Genomic DNA, 22,342 nt, shown 5'->3' on the forward strand with positions numbered 1-22,342 from the left:
GAAATGTTTCTTTTTTAATGTCCATTTTTTCCCTCCAATGGAACTGTTTATTTTAAATTGTTTTCAATTAAACCAGATTTAGAAACCATTTAAGGGCCTGTAAACATCTATCCATAGTTTTGTTTTAGACATTCCAAAATATCATTCAGGCACTCAAATTTGGAATATAATAATTATAAATTGAGGGCTGTGCTAGAGGTTTATAATCCCTTTTCAAAGATTTTACAACTTGTCTAGACATATAATTATTTGAAATGGGACAGTATACTTCTGTCTGGGGCATGACTTTCTTCTCCACATCACAGACTTTTCCTCTAACTTAAAGATTCTACAATAGACTGTTTTTTCCTTTGAGGTTTAGTTATTTATTTTTTAAAATTTATTTACTTTATTTTTGGCTGTGTTGGGTCTTTGTTGCTGCTCGTGGGCTTTCTCTAGTTGCGGCGTGCGGGCTTCTCACTGCAGTGGCCTCTCCCGTTGCGGAGCACAGGCTCCGGACGCGCAGGCTCAGCGGCCATGGCTCACGGGCCCAGCCGCTCCGCGGCATGTGGGATCCTCCCGGACCGGGGCACGAACCCGTGTCCCCTGTATCGGCAGGCGGACTCTCAACCACTGCACCACCAGGGAAGCCCAATATTTACTTTTTAATAGTAAAGTTCAGATATTTGTTACTTAGACGAGGTGACATTTCTGGGGAAAGAGTCTGCAAAGTTATCTTCAAATTATAGTGTGTAGACAACTCTATTCTTGAAAGGCCTAGCTGGACTTTGGTGTGGGTAAGGGCACCCATAGTCAGAGCTGGGTGTGGGGTGGGTAGACTATTCCTATCCTTCTCTTGGTTAGCATCAATCATCAAGAACTGGAATAAAAAACATTCCTCTTTGGCTAATTAACAATGGGCATGGTAATTTCAATGTCTGACTACATTCTTCTCTATTTGACGGGGACACACCTTTCTCCACAGCTCTGAGAGAACACATTGTTCAAGTTTGTGTCATCATAAACATTTATGAGATGATCAATTTTCAAAATTTACAAAAGATAACTGTGTACACGTTTCCCCATCTCTGTGTGTCCAGGATTCCTTTACCATGAGGTCCTCCCTACAGGCGGTGGCACTCTGGGGAAGGAAGGCACCTCCTCACAGCATCACTGCCATCATGATCACTGATGACCAGCAAATGATTGTGACCGGAAGTCAAGAGGGTCAACTCTGCCTCTGGAATCTCTCATCTGAACTAAAGGTTAGTGAAAACTATTACTATTGAAGCAGATAGAGCTCATAAAATAAACACAGCTTGCTGTTTATACCTGCAATGACAGTGGAAGTTTTGCATGGTTGTTAAAAAGGTACTTACCAAAGTAATAAATGGGTTTTACTTCTGAATTTGGAAAAATGAAGTATTATATGATGGATCAAGATCATATGTGAAAATTATATTATGAATAGCACCAATCTTAGCTACCAGTTAAGTGTTATCATCCTTTAAGCTATGCTGAGTTTTACTATTTTATATCCTGAATTATATATTTAAGTAACTGAACTACGGACATGTAAGTATAATTCTAAAAATTATGGCTCATTAATCTAAACAAAGGGCACCCATGAAAACCACTATTAACTAAATGAGTAATATTTTAATTATCTGGGTGTTTCTGCCAGTTTGGCCTTCTTGCCATTCTTTTGGTCTCTGCTTGCCTGTGATTTTGACAGGTCACATCGAAAAGCTCTAAATCCAATTTACTATTGTCGTCCTCCTATTTCAGAACCTGGCCTCACCTAGGATTTGGCCCATTGATTAGCAATTAATTGTCCTTGTCCCAACTCATAAACATTTAACATATTGGAACAGATATTTGCTTAGCTCTAGGAGCCTCTAGACCCAATTTGAACACTTAAACTAATGATGTACTTAAAGTATACTGCCCTCATTAGGAAGCCTGTTAAAGATCAAAGACTATTTTTAGCCTTTAAAGTTTGTCACTTTAAAACCTAAATTAACAATTAATTGTAATTCTATTTTATAGTGTAATTAATTAACATCTGCCATCACTGAGCAGTTACACTACAGGACTGCCAAAAACTGCAAGCAGACCAGCTCAGCTCAATGTTTATGAACATTCCTAAAAGAAGGACTGGGTATTATTGCAACAGCTGAGTTTTGAAATTGGCCCTTGCCTTTATTATCTCTTACAGTCTAAACTTAAAATCCTAAGTGGCTTAAACTATCTTGCTACTTTTTTTCATGTTGGAGTGTAGTGTTTCCTGGCTGAAGTAGTTGTCTTATAATATGTAGGTTGCTATAAGCTTAAGAAATTTGGAATCCTAGCATCTATATCTTTTTACATATGTTCCTGGTATTTATTCAACATGCATTTATTGGGTGCATTTTATAAGTTAGGCAGTACGGTGGGTACCTGAGTTCAAACATGAATGAGAAGACCTGGTACTGGCTGCCCAACTGGTCGCAGTGTCGTAGAGGAAGGACATAGGCTAGTAACTGCCAGTGCAGTTATGTTATAATACAGGGTGCTCTTTGTGGGGGTCAGTCTGTACTTCATCTTCAGTGGGAATAGTTATTTCATGCTTTTCTTAGGAGCAAGTCTTCTTTTTGGGGTTAGAGCAATGGAAAGGGCGATGCTATTGGCATCTAGTGGGCAGCGGTCAGGGATGCTGTAAACATTCCATAGTGTACATGACAGCCCCTCACAGCAAAAAAATTATTCCACCCCAAATTCTAATAGTTGCTGATATTGAGAAATCACAGTTAGAAATATGAGGTGGGAATGGGAATCAGATTGGCAGGGGTGTAAGGAACAAGAAGAGTCATTGAGAAGACTTAAGAAGGAGATTGGATCAGTTTTATGTTTTGGAAATTCACTGTGAGGACATTGTGAAAAAGTTAGTAACACAAGTAAGATATTGATTAGTATGGGTGTGAGATTTTCCACATAAGAGTTTTCCTTGAGATTTTCTATGGCTAATCATAGGACCAGAAAGAATGAACACCTTCTCTTATTTTTCCTTTGAATCTTGCCCCTACATGACAATGGGTCAACTATTAGCAGGGAAGATTCTAGGCTTTTCAAAAATCAGGGAATTTTTGAGTTCTCAACAAATCCTCTTGGTATCTGTAAGATAGTCAAGTGGGTGTTCCATCACTGATATTTTAATGCTTAGTAGTTTAATTTGATTTTTGTTTTAAAATATATAGATAAAGGAATAATTCAGCCAAAGGAAGAAGAACAGAGGCCTTGAAGACAAGAGAGATTTTAAGAGAGGTTATGACCACGTGGTTGATTGAGTGGCTGTAGGGCAGCTTGGGGCCGATGAGCATAGCAGGGGAAGACATTAGGAAGGGGAGAAGGACACTGCAGGGAGGCGGGGTATAAAATGAACTGGGAGCTCTTTCTTTCTTCCTTGTACTAAATGTGGAAAGCTTCTTCCCCTCTCCAAAATGGTTTAGGTAAGAGGATAATCACGCTCTGTGGTCTTAAACGCTCACTCACCACCAAATAAAGTGGAAAAACAAACCTAAGGACACTCACTTATGCAGTCATTAGACGAACTACACAGATGCTTTTTGTCACAGGTGTAGATTCCTCCTTCAGGTTTCTCAGAGTCTAGTGTAGGAGACAGACATGTAATTAGGAAGCTGTAAAGTGGTGGGATACACACTGTCTCTATGAATTTGACCTTACTGTGTATCTTATATAAGTAGAATCATACAGTATTTATCCTTTTGCAACTGGCCTATTTCACTAAACACAATGTCCTCATACATGTTGTAGGATATGTCAGAATATCCTTCCCTTTTAAGGCTCCATAACATTCCATTGTATTTATATACCACATTTTGTTTATCCATTCCTCAGTGGACATTTGGATTGCTTCCAAACCTTTTGACCATTGTGAACGATACTGCCATGAACCTGGGTGCATAAACATATGTTTGAGTCCCTGCTTTCACTTTTTTGGGCTGTACTCAGAAGTAGAATTGATGGAATATTTGGTAGTTCTATTAAATTTTTTTTTTTTTTTCTGGTACGTGGGCCTCTCACTGTTGTGGCCTCTCCCATTGCAGAGCACAGGCTCTGGACGCACTGGGTCAGCGGCCATGGCTTACGGGCCTAGCCGCTCTGCGGCATGTGGGATCTTCCCAGATCGGGGCACGAACCCGTGTCCCCTGCATCGGCAGGCTGACTCTCAACCACTGCGCCACCAGGGAAGCCCTATTTTAAAATTTTTGAGGAACGGCTAAACTGTTTTCTACAGTGGCTGCACCATTTTGTATTCCCACTAGCAGTGTGCAAGGGTTCCCATTTTCTCAACATCTTCACCAACACTTGTTATTTTCTATTGCTGTTGCTGCTTTTTTAATAGCCATCCTGATCAGTGAGAAGTGTGCTCTTCAAGGGAAAGGCTTTCTGAGGGTGATGCCTGAGCTGAATTCTAAAGGATGTATCAGACTTGAACAGGAAAAGCAGGTGGGAGGAGATTGCAGACAGAATGATAAGTGTGTGTGTGGAAGGCAGGACTATTTTGCCTTCAGGGAACTGGTGAAAGTAGTTGAGCAGACCTGGAATATAAAGGGCAAATTAGAGGTGACAGGCACACCTGGAAAGGACAGAGCAGACTCAACGTGGAATCTGACATGCTGAGGAGATTAGATTTTTTGTTTGTTTGTTTAACTAGCAATCGCTAACACTACGTGCTAATTAAAAGCAGTGGTAATATTAAGGGATTTTGAGGAGATGACATAATACTATTTTATTATATTTGTAATTTAGAATATCACTTGGTATTAAGAGCACACTGAAGGGAGAAGGAGATGAGGTAAGGGAAAGGGACTTTGGGCAGGAGGCTTCTACAGTAATGTAGTCAGGAAAGTTCTTGACTATGAACCAAATCAGTGGCAATGGGAATGAAGACGAGATGAAACCTGGAATGATGTTAAGAGGAGAGTATGGACAGAACTGAGAAACCAGTTGGATGTGAGCTAAAGACGCAGGAACAGCCAAAGATACCTTCCAGATTTGGCGTTTGGGTGATGGGTAGGACTGCTAGAATGAGAGTATCATGTTTCTGTATAAGAAATAGAGAGGATTAGAGAATAGGAAAAGGGAGGGAAAGAAGCTGATTTAAGGTCTGTACATCTTGGAGTATCCAAGCATTCATTAGGGGATTGTGTACACATCTCGGACTTTCCCTGTCCATGGGTGGTGGGATGGCAGGGTGCAGGGGAGCTGGAGAATAAATGTCTCCCTGTCCTGGGCTGCTCATCACGTATCTAGGTTAAGCATTCTGCTTCCAGGCTCAGGGTCTGACTCCCAAAGCCCTGTGCTTTCCCCAAAACTTTGTGAGGTCTGCCCATGGGGAGCTTCTCCAAGTCCCATGCTAGGAACTGCATCACTTGGGCCTTTTGGTATTGATTGCTGGTATTCATCATACCTGTGAGCATAGAAAAAGGTGAACTCTGAACATTCTCTCAGGTATATTCTCTTATAGTATCAGTATGTCCTATTTTTCTTCCTGTTTTATACTCAGAGGGAAACACAACAGTGACAAAATGAAGAATAGCAATGTTGAGTAGAGAAAAAGAATAGAGGTCTTGGTCAAAATGTAGGTCTGTTATTTACCAACTCTGTAGTGTTGGGCAAATGGCTTCTATTCTTCGAGCCCTAATTTCCTCAACTGTGAAATGGGGATTAAATCCTGTTCATAGTTGCATGAGTGCCTGGAGTATGGTATATGCTCATCAAGTTGTGTGTTCTTTTCCCTTTTCTATTTGTGCTATGGTGGGAGTGAGGGGGACCAATGCTTCATAAAAGTGGAGCCCACGAATAGAGGTAAAGGTTTCCTGGATTTCATCATGGCAATGACTAGGTGTGATTGTAGAGGTTTTTGTTATTCTTCACAGCAGAATGTGTGATAAAATGAGGAGATTATAGTGAATTGTCACAGCTTATTCAACTACATGTGAAGAGTTAGTAGCAGAATGAAGACTTCATATGAAAGGCAATGGTGTTCTCTTCTGACATTTTGTCCATAGTGGATTTTCTCTGGAGGAGGAGTATCTTTGATTTGCCCTGACTCATTGCTTAATTTGGCCTGTAATGTATAGGACAAGGGTTAAATTCATAGAGGTACGCTTTCCCAAGTGTGATGATAGGGAAAGATAGTAGGTTGTTTTCTGAAATGGAACCTGTATTTCCCAGGAGGAAGGTAGAGAACTTGGATTGTAAGTGATTAGAACCAACTGCAAAATGCTCTTTCTAGCACTAGAAATTTATTCTGTAACAGATCTTTTAAAGAAATATTTCTGATTAATATAGAAATAAGAGGAAGGCAGAGAACAATTGTGTTATGAAATAATTTGTTCTTATTGTTATGGTTGGATTATGAGGAACAGACTTCTTTCACACATGAGATAATGGAAGAATTAGTCCTTGGTGTCATTTTTAAAAATCACACATAGGAGAAAAAGTTGGCATTTTGAAATGGCATTTTAACTAAGTTGGCTTAGTTAAAATTTTATTTCTAATGTTGACAAGTTAATTTTTACTATTTCTGAGGCAGGAATTCAAATAAGGTGTTATAATGGTTACAAAAGGGGTAATATTTTCTCTGCATTGTTTTGTAAACTCAGTTCTGAATTCTGAAATCTGCACATAAATATGCTTCTATTGTTTGAGGCACATTTTGTGCGTAATAAACGTCAACACTGATTTATTTGTATTCAAAACCTAGATGTTGTAAAACAGGTCCAGCAATCATCTAGGTTTCATGACAGATGCAGAACCAAAAACAAAAAAAATGTGTATAACACAGCTCCTTTACCTAGAAGTTTATTATTCTGGGGATTTTGATATGCCATATATCAGTTTTCCTGAAACTTATGTACAGCAAAAACATAATATAACAGCATTCCTAATTAGAATTATGAATAATTATATAATGCCATGTTATATTCTTCTACTAAAAAGTTTACAGCTATTTAAAAACTTACCCTCATCATTTTCAGATTTCGGCCAAAGAACTTCTTTTTGGTCACTCAGCTTCAGTGATGTGTTTGGCGAGAGCAAGAGACTTCTCTAAACAGCCCTTCATAGTTAGTGCTGCTGAAAATGGGTAGGTAAGATGTGTGGAACTGTGCACCTGTTTCTGTTCCTTCTCCCTTTTTAAAAACTCTGATGGGATACAGAATTCTAGGGCTGAAGGAAATTTTAGTGATTAACATATTCCTTTTACATATAGGAAAAGTTAGATCTTGAATGGTTGAATAACTTGTGTGACAGTCCCAAGGAAAGTAATCAGTACTGTGACTCCCAATCTTAGACATCCCAACGTGTATCAGGCCTTGTGGCTGCCTCATTGTGTAAAGGATGTCAGCAAATGCCACCTATTATAGAACTGAAAATGGAAAAGTCTGGGCGCTTGTCTTTTTTAATGTAGTAACTCACTTTGAGCTATTAAGCAAATCCATGCAAGCCTTCATAGTTTCATGAAACAATTCAGCAGTTACGATCTTTATGTTGTACACTTGTCTGATATCATTTTAAAACAGAGGAGAGGACTCACTTGTAAGTGGGAGTGAGAAGGAGAAGAAACATAGTGATCTGGGTGTACTTTCATGGAAGGAGGTTTGTTCCAATGAAAGATGACTTAGCTGTAGGAAAAAGCCCCACTGATGGAAGAGCTACTGTGAACTACTCTGCTGATGAGATGTTTGCCAAAGTATACTCAAGAATGCGGAATCCATTCAGCATGTGTTTGTGAAGGAGGGATTGAGTTGCTGGTTGAAACAAGAGAATCTCCTCATTTTTTGTTTTTAACCCAAGGAGAAATTATATGGCTTAGAATTCTGAGACCCAAAAGAAGAATGAGGAATCAAGTGTCCAACTTTTAAAAATGGAATAGTTTAACAAAATGGCCAGTGGTACAGACATCAAAGAGATACCTATTCTCATAGGTTATAGCAAGGCATAATTGTTATACTTAGAGAGACTGAACTTTGGATGAAGCTAAAATGAAATGTCCTAGTACATTCTTTTTAAACAACTGCTTAGCTTTTGTACACTAGGGCTGCCTTGAAGCCTGCTACATAGGCTGAGATATTTATTCCCAATCTAGAGAATTTGGGGGATGGTTAGTTTTTCTGAGACTACTTGCACAGTTGATAAAATTAATAGCTGAGTGAGAAATAGATCTGAAGAGTATAACTGAGTTCCACCTTGAGGTTTTTGTCCACAGTGGTCTAGCTCCAAAAAAGAAACTAGGGGTTAATGGACATATTCTTGATGATAGATGAATTCAGCTGTATAAGTCCTGTAAATATGATTGTTAAAGAGCCAAGGAGTCTGGTTGGTCTTCCTTTTCCAAGATGATTTGAATTTTCTAGAACTCTATTTCTTTGGGGTCTGACACCTTGCATCTATGAGATTCTCCTTTGGCAGTACCTACACTTTAGCTACTGCATACTTAGCAAATCCTAATTCAATCTGCTGAAACTTGTTAAAATTACTAGGCTCGACCTATTACTTCTTAAGTAACAATGAATTTTTATTTTTTTCTTTTAGCTCTTAGAAGTCCCAGGAAGTGACCGTTGGCTTAGCATTTCTGCTCCAACGTTATCAGATTCATGCTGATCATGACTTGCTTCCTGACTTAGTTTTTCATTTTTTTCACTTAGTATTACTTCATCTATAGGCAAAAATCCTAATATTCAGGAATCCCAGTGAATTCCAGGATAAATGAAAGGAAATAAACACCTGGAACCTGATGTTGAAATGACGGAATGCCGAAGAAAAAGAGAAGAACCTGAAAGTAGGCAATGAGAAGCAGATTACTTTTAAAGGAAAGTTAATTAAACTGAGAGCTGACTTCTTAACAGTAAAATGAGAACTAGATAGCAGTGAAATATCTTTTAAAAGTTGAGAGAAAATATCTATCAACTTAGAGTTATATCTCTAGCAAAAACATCTTCAAAAAATTAGGGCAAAACAGTAACATTTAAGACAAATACTGAGAGTGTTCACTGCCAACAGACCCTCTGTAAGTAATGAAATTCTAAATTATATTTTTCAGTAAGAATAATGATTTCAGAAGGAAGATGTGATGGAAGAAGGAATATTGAACAAAACCCAGCAAAGTTTTAGAAAATTTAAATAAGCACAGATTATATTACAATATGGTTTATATGTACCTCCCATCCACCTCCCCCCCACATACACAAAATCCTAATCAACAACTGCATATCATAAGCGTAGTGATCAGACTCCACGTGTTCTGGTGTTCTAGAGGTGGGTAAGGATGGTGATTAACCTTAGCCTTTAAGCTAGATATACATGCTGACATTTCCAGGGTAGCTGCTAAGAGAACAGACAAAAGAAATAAAAATGAAAGAAACAGAATATATAACTTCCAATTTAAAAAAAGATAAAGAATGTTGTTTAATCTAAAGGGGACAATAAACGAGACAAATAGCAAAAAATAAGGTAATTGAAATAAATCTGAATAAACCAGTAATCTCAATTAAGTAAAGGGACTAAGTCCATCGGTTAAATTACAAAGATTGTCAGACAATTTAAAAAACAAAAACAGCATAAGGATATATAAAAGTTAAAAGTAAATGGATGGAAAGAGATTTATTGGGCAAATAGTAATGAAATTAATGTTAATATAGCCATTTTAATATTATATTAATAAATATATATAGTTAATAAAACCTTAAGGCAAAAAAGGCTTGACATTGATAAAGCAAGTCATTACTATTAATAAAATTTCCAACTACCAGCAAGAGATGATACTAGAGAGATAGGCAGGCAGGCACCCAGCCTTAGAGTCTTAGAGTCTAGGATAGTGTTCATTAAACCTAAGCCTGCATCAGGACCACTTTCAGAGCTTGTTTAAATACAGATTTCTCAGCCCCATTCCCGAGATACAGGTTTAGTAGGTCTGGGCTGAGGTTCAAGAACTTGCATTTCTAACATGTTCCTGGAGAGTGCTATGCTGCTGGTTTAGAGGAAAATATTTGAAATAGTGGGTACCCCACATTTGGGGCAGTGAGAGAATGTCTGAGTTCAAGAATGACTTGGGAAACTCATTGGTGATGATACCATTCATTGAGAATGAGAACAAAGGAGGGAAGGTGTTGTGCCTCATTTTAAGTACGAGATGTGTGAAGTCCTGCAAGTCATCCAGGTGGAAACATCTAATTACTAGTTGTATGTGGAAATCTAGAGTCCAGTGAATAGGTCTGGGCTTCCAACATCATATAGTTGGTGCCTGCAGTCATGGGAGTAGATGACTCATCAAGAGAGAGTGTGAAATATGAGAATGTAAGAAAGCCTAAGATACTAAGGAAAACTAACATTTAAGAAATAGGCGTAAGAAGATGGGAGCTTGAGAATGCCAAAGAAAACCCCAAAGTGTAACTAAAGACAAAAGTGAGTTTGAAGAATGTAATGGACTTGTAATTCAAGAGGGCAAACCAAGCATTCATATGTATCTCCTTTCCCTCTAGATGCTTCATTAAAATTTGAGCAAAACGGTAACAGTGTTATAAGCACACAAATATGAGAATAAGAATAGGGCCAAGAGAAAACAGTATACTTTTGAGAGATAGACAGTGGATGAAAGAGTAGTGACTGATTTATGTATCCATTGAATGAATTTTTATTGAAGCGCTCAGGTGGGGATGTACAGTTGAATAAGAAAGAAAGGCTCTTTCGCAAGGAGTTTTTAGTGGGAATGTAATAATATTCTAATTTTATATGTTATGGATTTTTTCCTATGTGATTTTCTTTTCATTGAAATTTAAAAATTAGGAATTTAAAAAATTTTGTAAATTGTTAAATTAATTTTTTATAATTGAAGGTGATTTAATCTATGTACAAGGTTGGGGAACAGTGTTTGAAAAGAAAAAGAAGAATGTTCATTTTAATAGTTAATTTTCATGTCTTCCTATTAGATACATAACTGAGCAGTTCCAGCTAAAATGCCAATGCTACTGTTGATATACAAGATATTTGCTTTTCTTTCTTTAATAGAATTGATTGGCAAGGAGTCAATTTTTACTATGTGATACTTTTGTATTTTTTTCCAACTTAAGGTAGAAAATAAGATGATAAGCAAACAAACAGGGAAGGCATTAGAATCCAAGAGAGTTTAGAAACATAAGTATCACTGGGAGAGCTTTTATTGATGCCCAGGCTCCAACCTTAGAAATTGTGATTTAATTAGTCTGGCTTGATGTCTGGGTTGGGTCCCAGACATCAGTATTTTTAAAAACCTCCCTGATGAGTCTAACGTAGAGCCAGAGTTTTAGAACCACTGGTTTAGAGATAGAGTTATCTAGAAACAGGTTAACTGACCAGGAGCTTTGCAAAACCCCACATGCCAGGACCACAACACAGAGCCATGAAATTAGAATCTCTGAGGAGAAATTTTTATATATTCACAGGTGATTCTTGATGCACAGCTAGAGTTAAGAACCACACTGATAAACTCAAATTTTTTGTAGAGCTAAAATTTTATATTGATGCTGCTTAAAGTTCCATTTCTTTACATATATATATATATATATATATATATATATATATATATATATATACACACACACACACGCACACGTATATCCTTTGAGATATATTATGTCAATTTCTACCTTTTTCCCTGTCTTATTTTTCATACACACACACACACACACACACACACACACACTTTCCCACTGTTTAATTGAGTTGCATGTCTTTTCAGATTACCTCAAATCCTTTCTGGCATACAGTTGGATATAAACAGAGAGAAATAAAATCACTATGAATATTTAGTTCTATATCTAGGACATGGTTTTTCAACCTCAGCACTAATGACATTGTGGACCACGGAAGAATTCTTTGCTGTGAGGGACTATCCTGTGCATTGTAGGATGTTTAGCAGCATCCCTGGCCTTTCCCCACTAGATGCCAGTATCGTGTTCCTAGTTGTGACAACTAAAAATGTCTCTAAATATTGTCAAATGTCCTTTGTGGGGCAGAATCAGCCTAGGTTGAGAACCATTGATTTAAAGATTGATTTCCAGTGTTTGGCTAATAAAACCCCCAAAGCCTGCAAACACCAAATGCATATAGCATTTACCGTTATTGGTCCGTGTCTTTTGCTTCTTAATAGCAGCTCTCCCTTAAAGCCAATAAAGCTTTCATTTTCCTTCCTTGGAAAATTTTGCTTATGTGTTGAAACTGTCAAAACTGAAGAATATTACCAAACAACTGTGAAACAGCCATTCTGGTTTTTGTGAACTGAAATCATACAGATTTAAACTGCCCTATACTGGATGTATTTGTAACTGTATTTCATAACTGTAGCTGTATCTTTGTAACATATATGTAACTAAATCAGAGTTTTCTAAACAATGAGAATTTTCTAACAATTTAGTGGCAAGGATGGTTTCAGGATTTCAGGAGAAGCAAAGAAATAAAGCGTATCAATGATAGACCAAATGTGGCCTCTTGGTGGCACTGTTTATTTTTATAAAAATGATACCTGAGCTCCAGAAGATGCAACACTTGATGTATTATGCTTTTCAGAATATGTAGTTTAAGTTCAATAAAATAAATCATTTTCAAGAAGATGCAGTTTCCATAGAAAGATTGTTGTACTGTCACTCTCCCAGGCTGTGATAGCTGCATCCCCACAATTTGTTGTAGGTCAGGTTGGCACTCAAGTAAGGTTTGTAGGCTGGTGGCAGGGTGGAATTACCAAAACAAAAAGACATAGATACAGCATGTCATCCCTGCTAATGACCACAACATTTTCTTGCCCAGTAATCTGTAACAAAAAGCCACATAAACGATCAGGCTGCATTTAAGTGCAGCACTAAAGAAAAACTTGGTGGCACAAAAATTATTCCAGCCAATTGAGTGGAAATGACAGAGAATAATACAAAGTTATCTCTGCTAGGGAGATGTGTGTTTGGAATGTCACCAATGGACAGTGCGTGGAGAAGGCCACACTTCCTTACAGGCACACTGCAATCTGTGTAAGTATGTTCACTTCCTTGAGAACATCTCCAGATTCTACAGCTCCTTCAGAGCATTTGCTAAGCACACATTTAAAGACATGTCTTTAGAGGGATTATTTTCTTGAATTTTTTTATCATTAGAATAGAATACTGTCAGTTATCATCTGTTATTTTTGGCATTTTTCTTTCCCCAAAGTAACTATTCAACCAATTTTTTTTTCTTATTCTTTCTCTTATTTCTGTATCTTTCTAACATAGATAAATTTGAAAAACAATTTCCTTGTTTTTCCTTAGTTACACTCACAAAACACATGCACACAATGACACACACATGAAATGATTCCATTTTATTGGCATACAGTTTTATAAAGCAAAAAAGTTTTTTTTTTTTTTTTTTGCTTCCAGTTTCAACCTTTTTTGGATGGATAGGTTCTGAATTTCTTATTTATGAAAACAGAGCAAGAGGCACAGCCTTAATCTTTATAATAACTTCCCAATATTTAAAAGAGATTTTGGCTTTTGGTATGTGGACTCCAAGCATATGTAAGGTAGTCACATGATTCCATGGTACTGGCACTGTTTTTTATATTGTATGCGTTGCTTTTAGCATTGATGACTTGCATTGAAACATTCATGAACTCCTTTCTGTGATCAAACCTGAATAGTGAGAGAGCTTGTCAAGGGTAGGTTATATTACTCAAACTTTAATAAAAGCCATTCTCAAAATTTATTTGGCACAAAAGTTCCTCAAATGCTTTTCAAACATTTTTATTTCTTCTTAAGATGTAGCAGTGTTGCTAGGGTAAGAAACCTGGTTTTTGTTGTTCAGTTCTACATAGCATTCCAGAATTAATATAATTGTGAGCTTTCCATGATTTGGAATAAGATTAGTTCTTCCCAAAAGAGCCCCCTTCTCCAGAAAAATGACGAAATGCAAGTCAGCTAAATGGCAAAATTAACACTTCAGAAGTGTAGAATAATTGAACTAAAAGAAATTTTAGTTGTTATTTAGCCTAATACCTTAGTTGAATAGATGATAAAATTAAAATCCAGAGAAGTCTTCACCGCAGCCAAAATTATGTTAATTGCTAGTGATAATTAAACTTTTGCTTTGAATTCAATTTGCATAGTATTACCACTGCTCATTCCGGATGATAGGAGAAGGCTGGCTTCTGTGTTGTGGAGAATATCAAGATGTTCTTATAATTGATGCCAAAAGTTTGGTTATTATTCACACTTTCATATCATCTCAGTCTCCGGATTGGATCAACTGCATGTGCATTGTTCACTCCATGAGAATTCAAGGTAAGAGTTAGGTATTATCTAACACTAGAGATAGCATATAAAAATATCACCTTTGAATTATTTGTTAAATTACTGGGCAAGAGTTCAGAATGCTTCTTTATTTTTACCTACTGGTAGGGATAGCACTCTAAGCCAGATCAAGAAAAACTGAGAACATCCATCCCAGTGGTTCAAATCACTGGAAAGTCAGCAAGAGGTCATGAGGAAGTGGAAAGAGGAGACACTGTGTTTCCATGACCCAGTTCTGCTTTGATACATTTTAAGAGTGACAAGCAGGTGTTTGTTTTGATTAACAGGACTCTTGGATTTGCCCTGCTGTATCTTCTGGATGTAGTAATGAAGAGAATTCAGTTCCTGTAATGAAGGAAGGCTAGCTCCTTACTTATTTCTGAAATAGGAAGGCGTAATTAGTATTGCCAGCGTGATGGTTTGCAATGTGGTTCTGCTTTCAGTGGTGCCCTCCTTTTACATGGAAGTCACTTTGAAATTGCAAAACAAATTTAGAATGTGATCTAAAATGTTTACTTTTTTAATTAAAAAAAAACAGCTGAGTATTTTCTACCTACATGCCCTGCATAATCCTTAAATGACTATGAAATGATCTTTAGAGAAACCAGTTATAACAGTGGTCAGCTTATATATGACCTTTGTTGTTTTTACAGAAGATTCTCTCTTGGTAGTGTCAGTAGCTGGTGAGCTCAAAGTATGGGATCTCTCTTCATCTATCAACAGCATTCAGGTTGGCTTGCGAAACTATCCTTTATTCTCCAATTTCAAGCATATGTATTGGTATTTTTTAAATTACAAGAGTGTTACATTCTCATTGTTAAAAGTCCAAATAATGTAGAAGTATATAAGTTTTACGTCCATGTACTTTTTCCCTATCTCTCTTCCAAGTTGTGAGCATTGGTAACAATTGCATGGTATCTTTCCAACCTTTTCTCTGTATGTATACAAATGTTTTTACCTACATGCACATGCGCACACACACGCACACACACAAACATTGATTATATTTTAATTTAAAAAATCCATCGTGGAATATTTCTCTGTCCCTTACAGAAGAAGACCCCATTTCTTCTGGCTCTTTGTGAGCTGTGGCAATGGGGGTAACATACACTGGGAGTCCAGTATATTCAGCTGCTCCCTGGCTTCAGGCTACAAGTCGAGGTGATGGACAAAAGAACAGTCATAGAATTTGTGCGGTTGACAGAACCGTTTCAACTGCCCCATACTCTGGACTATCCTTCAGAATTTCTTGGTTGGGAAAACCTGGGAATTGAGTTGGCATACTGAGCCCAAAAAACACACACCCAGCGTTATCAGAAACTTATTGAGAACATAGTATTCTAGGTGTTCTGTGCTGGCTACGCTTTTGTCTTTTCAAAACATTTTGTTTGTTTTTCTATTTTAGCAATTAAGGTACTGCAAAGGTTTTTTTAAAAATTATTTTACTTTTTTTTGTTTTATCTTTCTGCCATATCTGAAAGTCAGTAACTTATTCATATCTTTATATTCTCAGTATCCTGCAACAAATTTCCCGACAGAATGTTTGTTGAATGATTGTATATAATGAATTCTTGAATTCAAGTGGGTTTCCTTTTCATGGTTTCTTTTGCAAAGTAACTTTCTTAGTTCAGAAAACTCAAAAGGAAAATTGGGTGCTTTTTTTTAATAACAGTGTGATCTACTTCAGGCTTAGAGGGGAGGAGTCTTCTAATACAGTTTTATATAAATTAGCTAGAACTAGTACTAAAATGTTTTTATTCCTTTTGAAGGAAAAGCAAGATGTTTATGAAAAGGAATCCAAATTTCTTAATTCCCTGAACTGCCAGACAATACGATTTTGCACGTATACAGAGAGACTTCTACTGGTGGTATTTTCTAAATGTTGGAAGGTATTATAAAATAACATAATAAGTACCAGTGATACACAAATGTAATTTGATTTTTATCTTGTTCAGTGCAACAATTATAAGAATATGTTTTAAATATGATACAAACTTTTTATAATATTATTACCGCAGCAGGGAATTACTTGTCTTTTATGACTGACTTTTATCAGTTTTCCTCTCACTACACTGGGTAATTTTGCTTCCCAGGATTGTATATGTAAAGTATATCCTAATTTTATTAATAACAAACTATTATAATAGTGAGCATTTGTCTCAGATTATTTTAAAGAGTTGATGCCTGTACTTTATAGTTAAAAAGAAAACTAATACTTTTCAGCTACATACATTGGTCTTATTTTTATATATTTTTTCTTTCTCTGCTTTGTCACTACGTTTGTTTTTAGGGACTATATACATTCTTTTCTTGTGAATATATTCACTGACATCTCCAAGAAGAAAGGAAAGCTAAGTTACTGTCATTTGATAGCATCCTTTTTTTCTCTAATGTTTCATATACTTGGGTCAGTTAATAAAACTATATTGTCTTACTTAAAAGCTTATAATATATTTTTGAACTAAAATGTAAAGTAGATGGTTCAACATGTACTTTAGGATTTCTACTGTATCAACTTCTTTTGTGTGTAATAAATTTTTCAAATGTTCAGGTTTGACTATCCATATGGAAAGAATAAAATTGCATAGAAAATTTGGGATTTTTGGTCTCTGTGCTTAATGGGCACATTCTGGAATGATACTGTCAGATAGTTTGTCCACTGAAACCTACCTAGGATAAATGTGAAAAAATAAGTACTAGTGAAATATTATCTTGGTCCATGAGTATAGTGTGGCCTGTTATGATACTTCATACTTAATATTAATAATTAATATGTTGTTGCATTAACACTGTTATCTAAACAGTCTTGATAAGCATAATTTATCTTTCTCCTTGGTAGATTAGATTGGAAGCTTCTGTTAATGGGCATCATTCATTCTGTATTTTAGGTTTACGATTATTGTGATTTTTCTCTCCTTTGGACTGAAGTTAGTGGGAGCGGGCAGTTCTTTGCTGGTGGAGAGGTGCTTGCTGCTCACAGAATCATCATCTGGACAGAAGATGGTCACAGTTATATCTATCAGCTGCTGAACAGGTGGGCTCAGATGGGAGCAGCATACAAAACATTCAGGTAGAAAATGAACTTTGGGAGGTTTATTATGGAAAAATCCCCACATGCTGCCCATGATCAAAAACCAGAACAAAACAACTTTGGCACTAGAAGATTTACTCTGGGCTTGGTAGGCTTCAGCCTTTGTATAAAACAGCAGGGGATGAAGGAATGAGATTAACCATGTATAACTTGTACAGCTGGTGCTGGGTTTTCAAAAAGTCACTTGTAATTATTAACCCAACAATTTCTAACTAGAGTTTAGAAACTTGAATGGTACCATCCGGCTTTTGAAAGTGGGAGGGGAAAAAACGAATAAAGAACCCCAAAGTTCTAAACTTTGCTTTTTATTTTTCACTATGCAGTGGGCTTTCAAAAAGCATATACCCTGCTGATGGAAGAGTGCTTAAAGAGACCATTTATCCTCATTTACTGTGCTCTACTTCTGTGCAGGAAAATAAGGTAATGCAAGAAAAGAATGACTGCCTCAAAGCTGTTTCACTCCACTTCTCAGATAAGTGTTGCTTTGTCTGTAACAGAGTCTGGCTTGAAAAAATTGAATTGAAGAATCACATCAAGTTGTTAACGAGAAAATTAAATCTAATTGTTAATGGCTACTGAAGAAGAATTTGCCTTTAGAAAAGCTATTTTTTAAGTCTGCTTAACTAAACAATACATATTTATTATGGAATAATTATAATGATAAAAAAGGAAGAATTAAAATTTCTAATTTTACCACCATACATATTCACTATGAATATTTTTATTTTTTGTATTTACTTATTTTAATTGGAAAATGTTCAAATATTTGAAAGGTTGTAAGAATAGTACAATGACCAATCATATACCCTTTACCTAGATTCACCAATTGTCAACATTTGCCGTATTTATTTCCTCTCCCTCTCTCATTCTCTCTTTCTCTCTCTCTCCCCCACCATATATATATACATACACATTTTTTCCACTGACCTTTCCACTGATACAAAGTTATTAACATTTTGATGTATCTACTTCATTTTTTAAACTTTATCAAATGGCTTATATCCTGCTTTTTTTTATTCTTAAGGCAGCTGTATATTGAGATCATTTTCACATGCATTTAGTTATTCTTCTGAATAAATTTTCTTGTTAAAACAAATATAACTATGATTCCTGGCAGAGAGTTGAGGATGTAATTGTGGGTTTTCACTTGACTGAATTATATCTTTGACACTCTATGAAGCCTGAAAATTTAAGCAGTTTACTTTAGTGTCAGTGAAAGTGTTTTTTTTTTTTTTTTACCTATTGGACTTAGTCATCAGTTAATTATCCAAAAAGGTATTTCATGGAGAATGGAGGAGTTTTGAATTATTGATGTGTCAAACAACGAAGCATGTTACTTTTTACAGTGATGGTTTGCTTAATTAGGCAGCATAGCTGCTGCAAATCCTATGGTTCAGTATCATCTCTTTAACATATCTGTGAGGTTTTGTTGCAAAAACTTGATTAAGACTGTCAGCCAAAAATTAGAACTCCAAGTGCCACTAGGACATAGACAAACTTTAGAGTTATGGTGTGGAACTCTATTTCTAAAGTCATTCATGGGTTGCAATAGAGCCTTGTTTTGCTGTTGATCACAAAAGCTTTATTGTGGTTTACTCAGAAAGGCATCTTAAGTTATTTTTTAAAGGACTTTCCCTTTTTTTCCTTTTTAGCTCCCGAATGCATTTTTACAAAGCACAGTTTGCCCTAAAAGCTAGATATAAGAAATGTCCTTTAGGAGCTTCTAGTCTACTACAAATATCAATGCTATACATAACTATGAGGAAAAAGAACAGCAATTACAAATTAACTTAAAAAAATACTAATCTTATGGGAAGCCACCTTGCTTTGTGTCTCAAAAGGTGAAGACATAGATTTGTGAGTTTTCCGTCAATGTATAATTCTTGTTTAGACAACCACAGTTGTTTCTGTATCTTAAAAGTGGGAAGTACTTGGAAGCCAGTGAAAATGAATACAATAATCTGAAACAAAAAGAAGCTGGTCTACTCATTCGTAGACCTTTGCTTGCCCTTTATCCGGCCAAGAAACTAAATTCAGATATTGTTCTCTCTATTCAAAACATCACCAATATTCACTAAATATAAGACTTCTTATTGTTTCATACAGTTACAAGGTAATGAAGGCATTTTCATGGTGTAGGGAGGTGAGTTTGATAGATACAATGAACTTAGAGAATTATGCACTGTAAACATGTTTTTTGGAGTGATGCCATAGAATTAAATCCCAGTGTGTGACAGTAACATGTTCTCATGTGATGCCAGGAACTTACCTGCTGATGGAGTTGTAGTAGAAAAAATGGGGACTCCTCCTTCATTCCAACAGCTTTAGGAAAATCTCCCTATCTTGAAATCATAGCTGATGATCACTGAAACTTGTGGTAGGGGTCCTGGCTGCTGAGGCGAGGAACTGGGCTTCCCAGGGTCTTAGCTGTGGAGTAAGATTGCAGTGTTGAGGTGGGAGTAGATGGAATAGAAAGAGCCTGAGGATTGCAGATAAGGAATTTGGATGCATGAACTAAGAGTAATGACAATGACGATGATGATGAGTAACTTTTTTTTCAGTCCTTATTATTGTTAAGCATATGCACTGCCTTATTTACATGAGTTTTCACCATGACCCCAGTTTGAAACTGATGCTCAGGAAGGTTAATTCCCAGGATTTGAACCTAGGCAGTTTGGCCCCAGAGTCTGGGAATGGGCTTTGGAGTGAATTTCTCATTTGTTTTGAGAATGGATAATAAGAATGGTTACTGCTTATTGAGTATGTCCCAAATGCCTGGCACCATACTAAGCACCTTACCTTTATCAACTCATTAATCCCGACAGTAATCCCATATAGTAGGTGCTTTTATTTATTAGCCTTCTTTCACAGTTAGAGAAAATGAGATATAGAGAGGTTAAGTAAATTGCCTAAATCAAGTAATTGGCTCTTTTAATAGAGTTAGTATGTGCCAAAACCAGGATTTGAATCCAGGCAGTTAGCACAAGATAATTCACTGTTTGTTTTTTTTTTAGAGTTTTTTTTTTTAACATCTTTATTAGAGTATAATTGCTTTACAATGTTTGTTAGTTTCTGCTGTATAACGAAGTGAACCAGCTATATGTATACATATATCCCCATATCCCCTCCCTCTTAAGCCTCCCTCCCACCCTCCCTATCCCACCCCTCTAGGTGGTCATAAAGCACCGAGCTGATCTCCCTGTGCTATGCAGCTGTTTCCCACTAGCTATCTGTTTTACATTTGGTAGTATATATATGTCAATGCTGCTCTCTCACTTCATCCCAGCTTATCCTTCCCCCTCCCCATGTCCTCAAGTCCATTCTCTACGTCTGTGTCTTTATTCCTGTCCTGCTCCTAGGTTCATCACAACCATTTTTTTTTTAGATTCCATATATATGTGTTAGCATACAGTATTTGTTTTTCTCTTTCTGACTTACTTCATTCTGTATGACAGACTCCAGGTCCATCCACCTCACTATAAATAACTCAATTTCATTTCTTTTTATGGCTGAGTAATATTCCATTGTATATATGTGCCACATCGTCTTTATCCATTCATCTGTCGATGGACACTTAGGTTGCTTCCATGTCCTGGCTATGGTAAATAGTGCTATGAACATTGGGGTGCATGTGTCTTTTTGAATTATGGTTTTCTCAGGGTATTTGCCCAGTAGTGGGGTTGCTGGGTTGTATAGTAGTTCTATTTTTAGTTTTTTAAGGAACCTCCATACTGTTCTCCATAGTTGCTGTACCAATTTACATTCCCACCAACAGTGCAAGAGGGTTCCCTTTTCTCCATACCTCCTCCATCATTTATTGTTTGTAGATTTTTTGATGATGGCCATTCTGACCGGTGTGAGGTGATACCTCATTGTAGTTTTGATTTGCATTTCTTTAATGATTAGTGATGTTGAGTATCCTTTCATGTGTTTGTTGGCCATCTGTATATCTTCTTTGGAGAAATGTCTATTTAGGTCTTCTGCCCATTTTTGGATTGGGTTGTTTGTTTTTTTGATATTGAGCTGCATAAGCTGCTTATATATTTTGGAGATTAATCCTTTGTCAGTTGCTTCATTTGCAAATATTTTCTCCCATTCTGAGGGTTGTCTTTTCATCTTGCTTATGGCTTCCTTTGCTGTGCAAAAGCTTTTAAGTTTCATTAGGTTTTGAGAAAGAAAAACAGAGCTGGAGGAATCAGGCTCCCTGACTTCAGACTGTACTACAAAGCTACAGTAATCAAGACCGTATGGTACTGGCACAAAAACAGAAATATAGATCAATGGAACAGGATAGAAGGCCCAGAGATAAACCCACGCACATATGGTCACCTTATCTTTGATAAAGGAGGCAAGAATATACAATGGAGAAAAGACAGTCTTTTCAATAAGTGGTGCTGGGAAAACTGGACAGCTACATGTAAAAGAATGAAATTAGAACACTCCCTAACACCATACACAAAAATAAGCCTAAAATGGATTAAAGACTTAAATGTAAGACCAGACACTATAAAACTCTTAGAGGAAAACATAGGCAGAACACTCTTTGACATAAATCACGGCAAGATCCTTTTTGACCCATCCCCTAGAGAAATAGAAATTTTAAAAAAGTAAACAAATGGGACCTAATGAAACTTAATTCACTGTTAATGACTATTTTAATACCTCTTGGTACTTCTTGTGATGGGTACTTCTTGTGATGGGTACTGGGTACTGTGACGAAAAATCAGAATCACATGATAAGGGGCTTTGAGGGAGTTTTCATGTGAACTAGAGAGGAAACTACTGGAAAGGAGGAGGATTGAGGTGTCAAGGAGTGGGTGTGAGCAAGTGAGGAATGGTAGTACAGAAGTGAGCGTAGAGGGAGTAACAGCATCTGGGGCGCATGGGCTGTAGGGGCAGCACATTTTGCTGGGAG

At 36.7% G+C, this 22,342-nt stretch overlaps 1 protein-coding gene across 1 annotated transcript in view; it reads left to right on the plus strand.

Annotated features, from left to right (window-relative positions):
* The first annotated feature begins 1,091 nt into the window (after nucleotides 1-1,091).
* The window catches only part of WDR72 (WD repeat domain 72), a 196,210-nt gene continuing 174,959 nt past the window's right edge, over nucleotides 1,092-22,342 (plus strand). Inside the window, exons 1-8 of the mRNA XM_060095295.1 lie at nucleotides 1,092-1,244; nucleotides 7,026-7,132; nucleotides 12,962-13,040; nucleotides 14,153-14,327; nucleotides 14,990-15,066; nucleotides 16,106-16,225; nucleotides 17,225-17,370; nucleotides 17,751-17,847. Of these exons, the coding sequence (XP_059951278.1) occupies nucleotides 1,092-1,244; nucleotides 7,026-7,132; nucleotides 12,962-13,040; nucleotides 14,153-14,327; nucleotides 14,990-15,066; nucleotides 16,106-16,225; nucleotides 17,225-17,370; nucleotides 17,751-17,847 (954 nt within the window). The remainder of the gene's footprint in view (nucleotides 1,245-7,025; nucleotides 7,133-12,961; nucleotides 13,041-14,152; nucleotides 14,328-14,989; nucleotides 15,067-16,105; nucleotides 16,226-17,224; nucleotides 17,371-17,750; nucleotides 17,848-22,342) is intronic.

Source organism: Mesoplodon densirostris, chromosome 4, assembly GCF_025265405.1.
Source record: "Mesoplodon densirostris isolate mMesDen1 chromosome 4, mMesDen1 primary haplotype, whole genome shotgun sequence".
In the NCBI taxonomy this organism is placed as follows: Eukaryota; Metazoa; Chordata; class Mammalia; order Artiodactyla; family Ziphiidae; genus Mesoplodon; species Mesoplodon densirostris.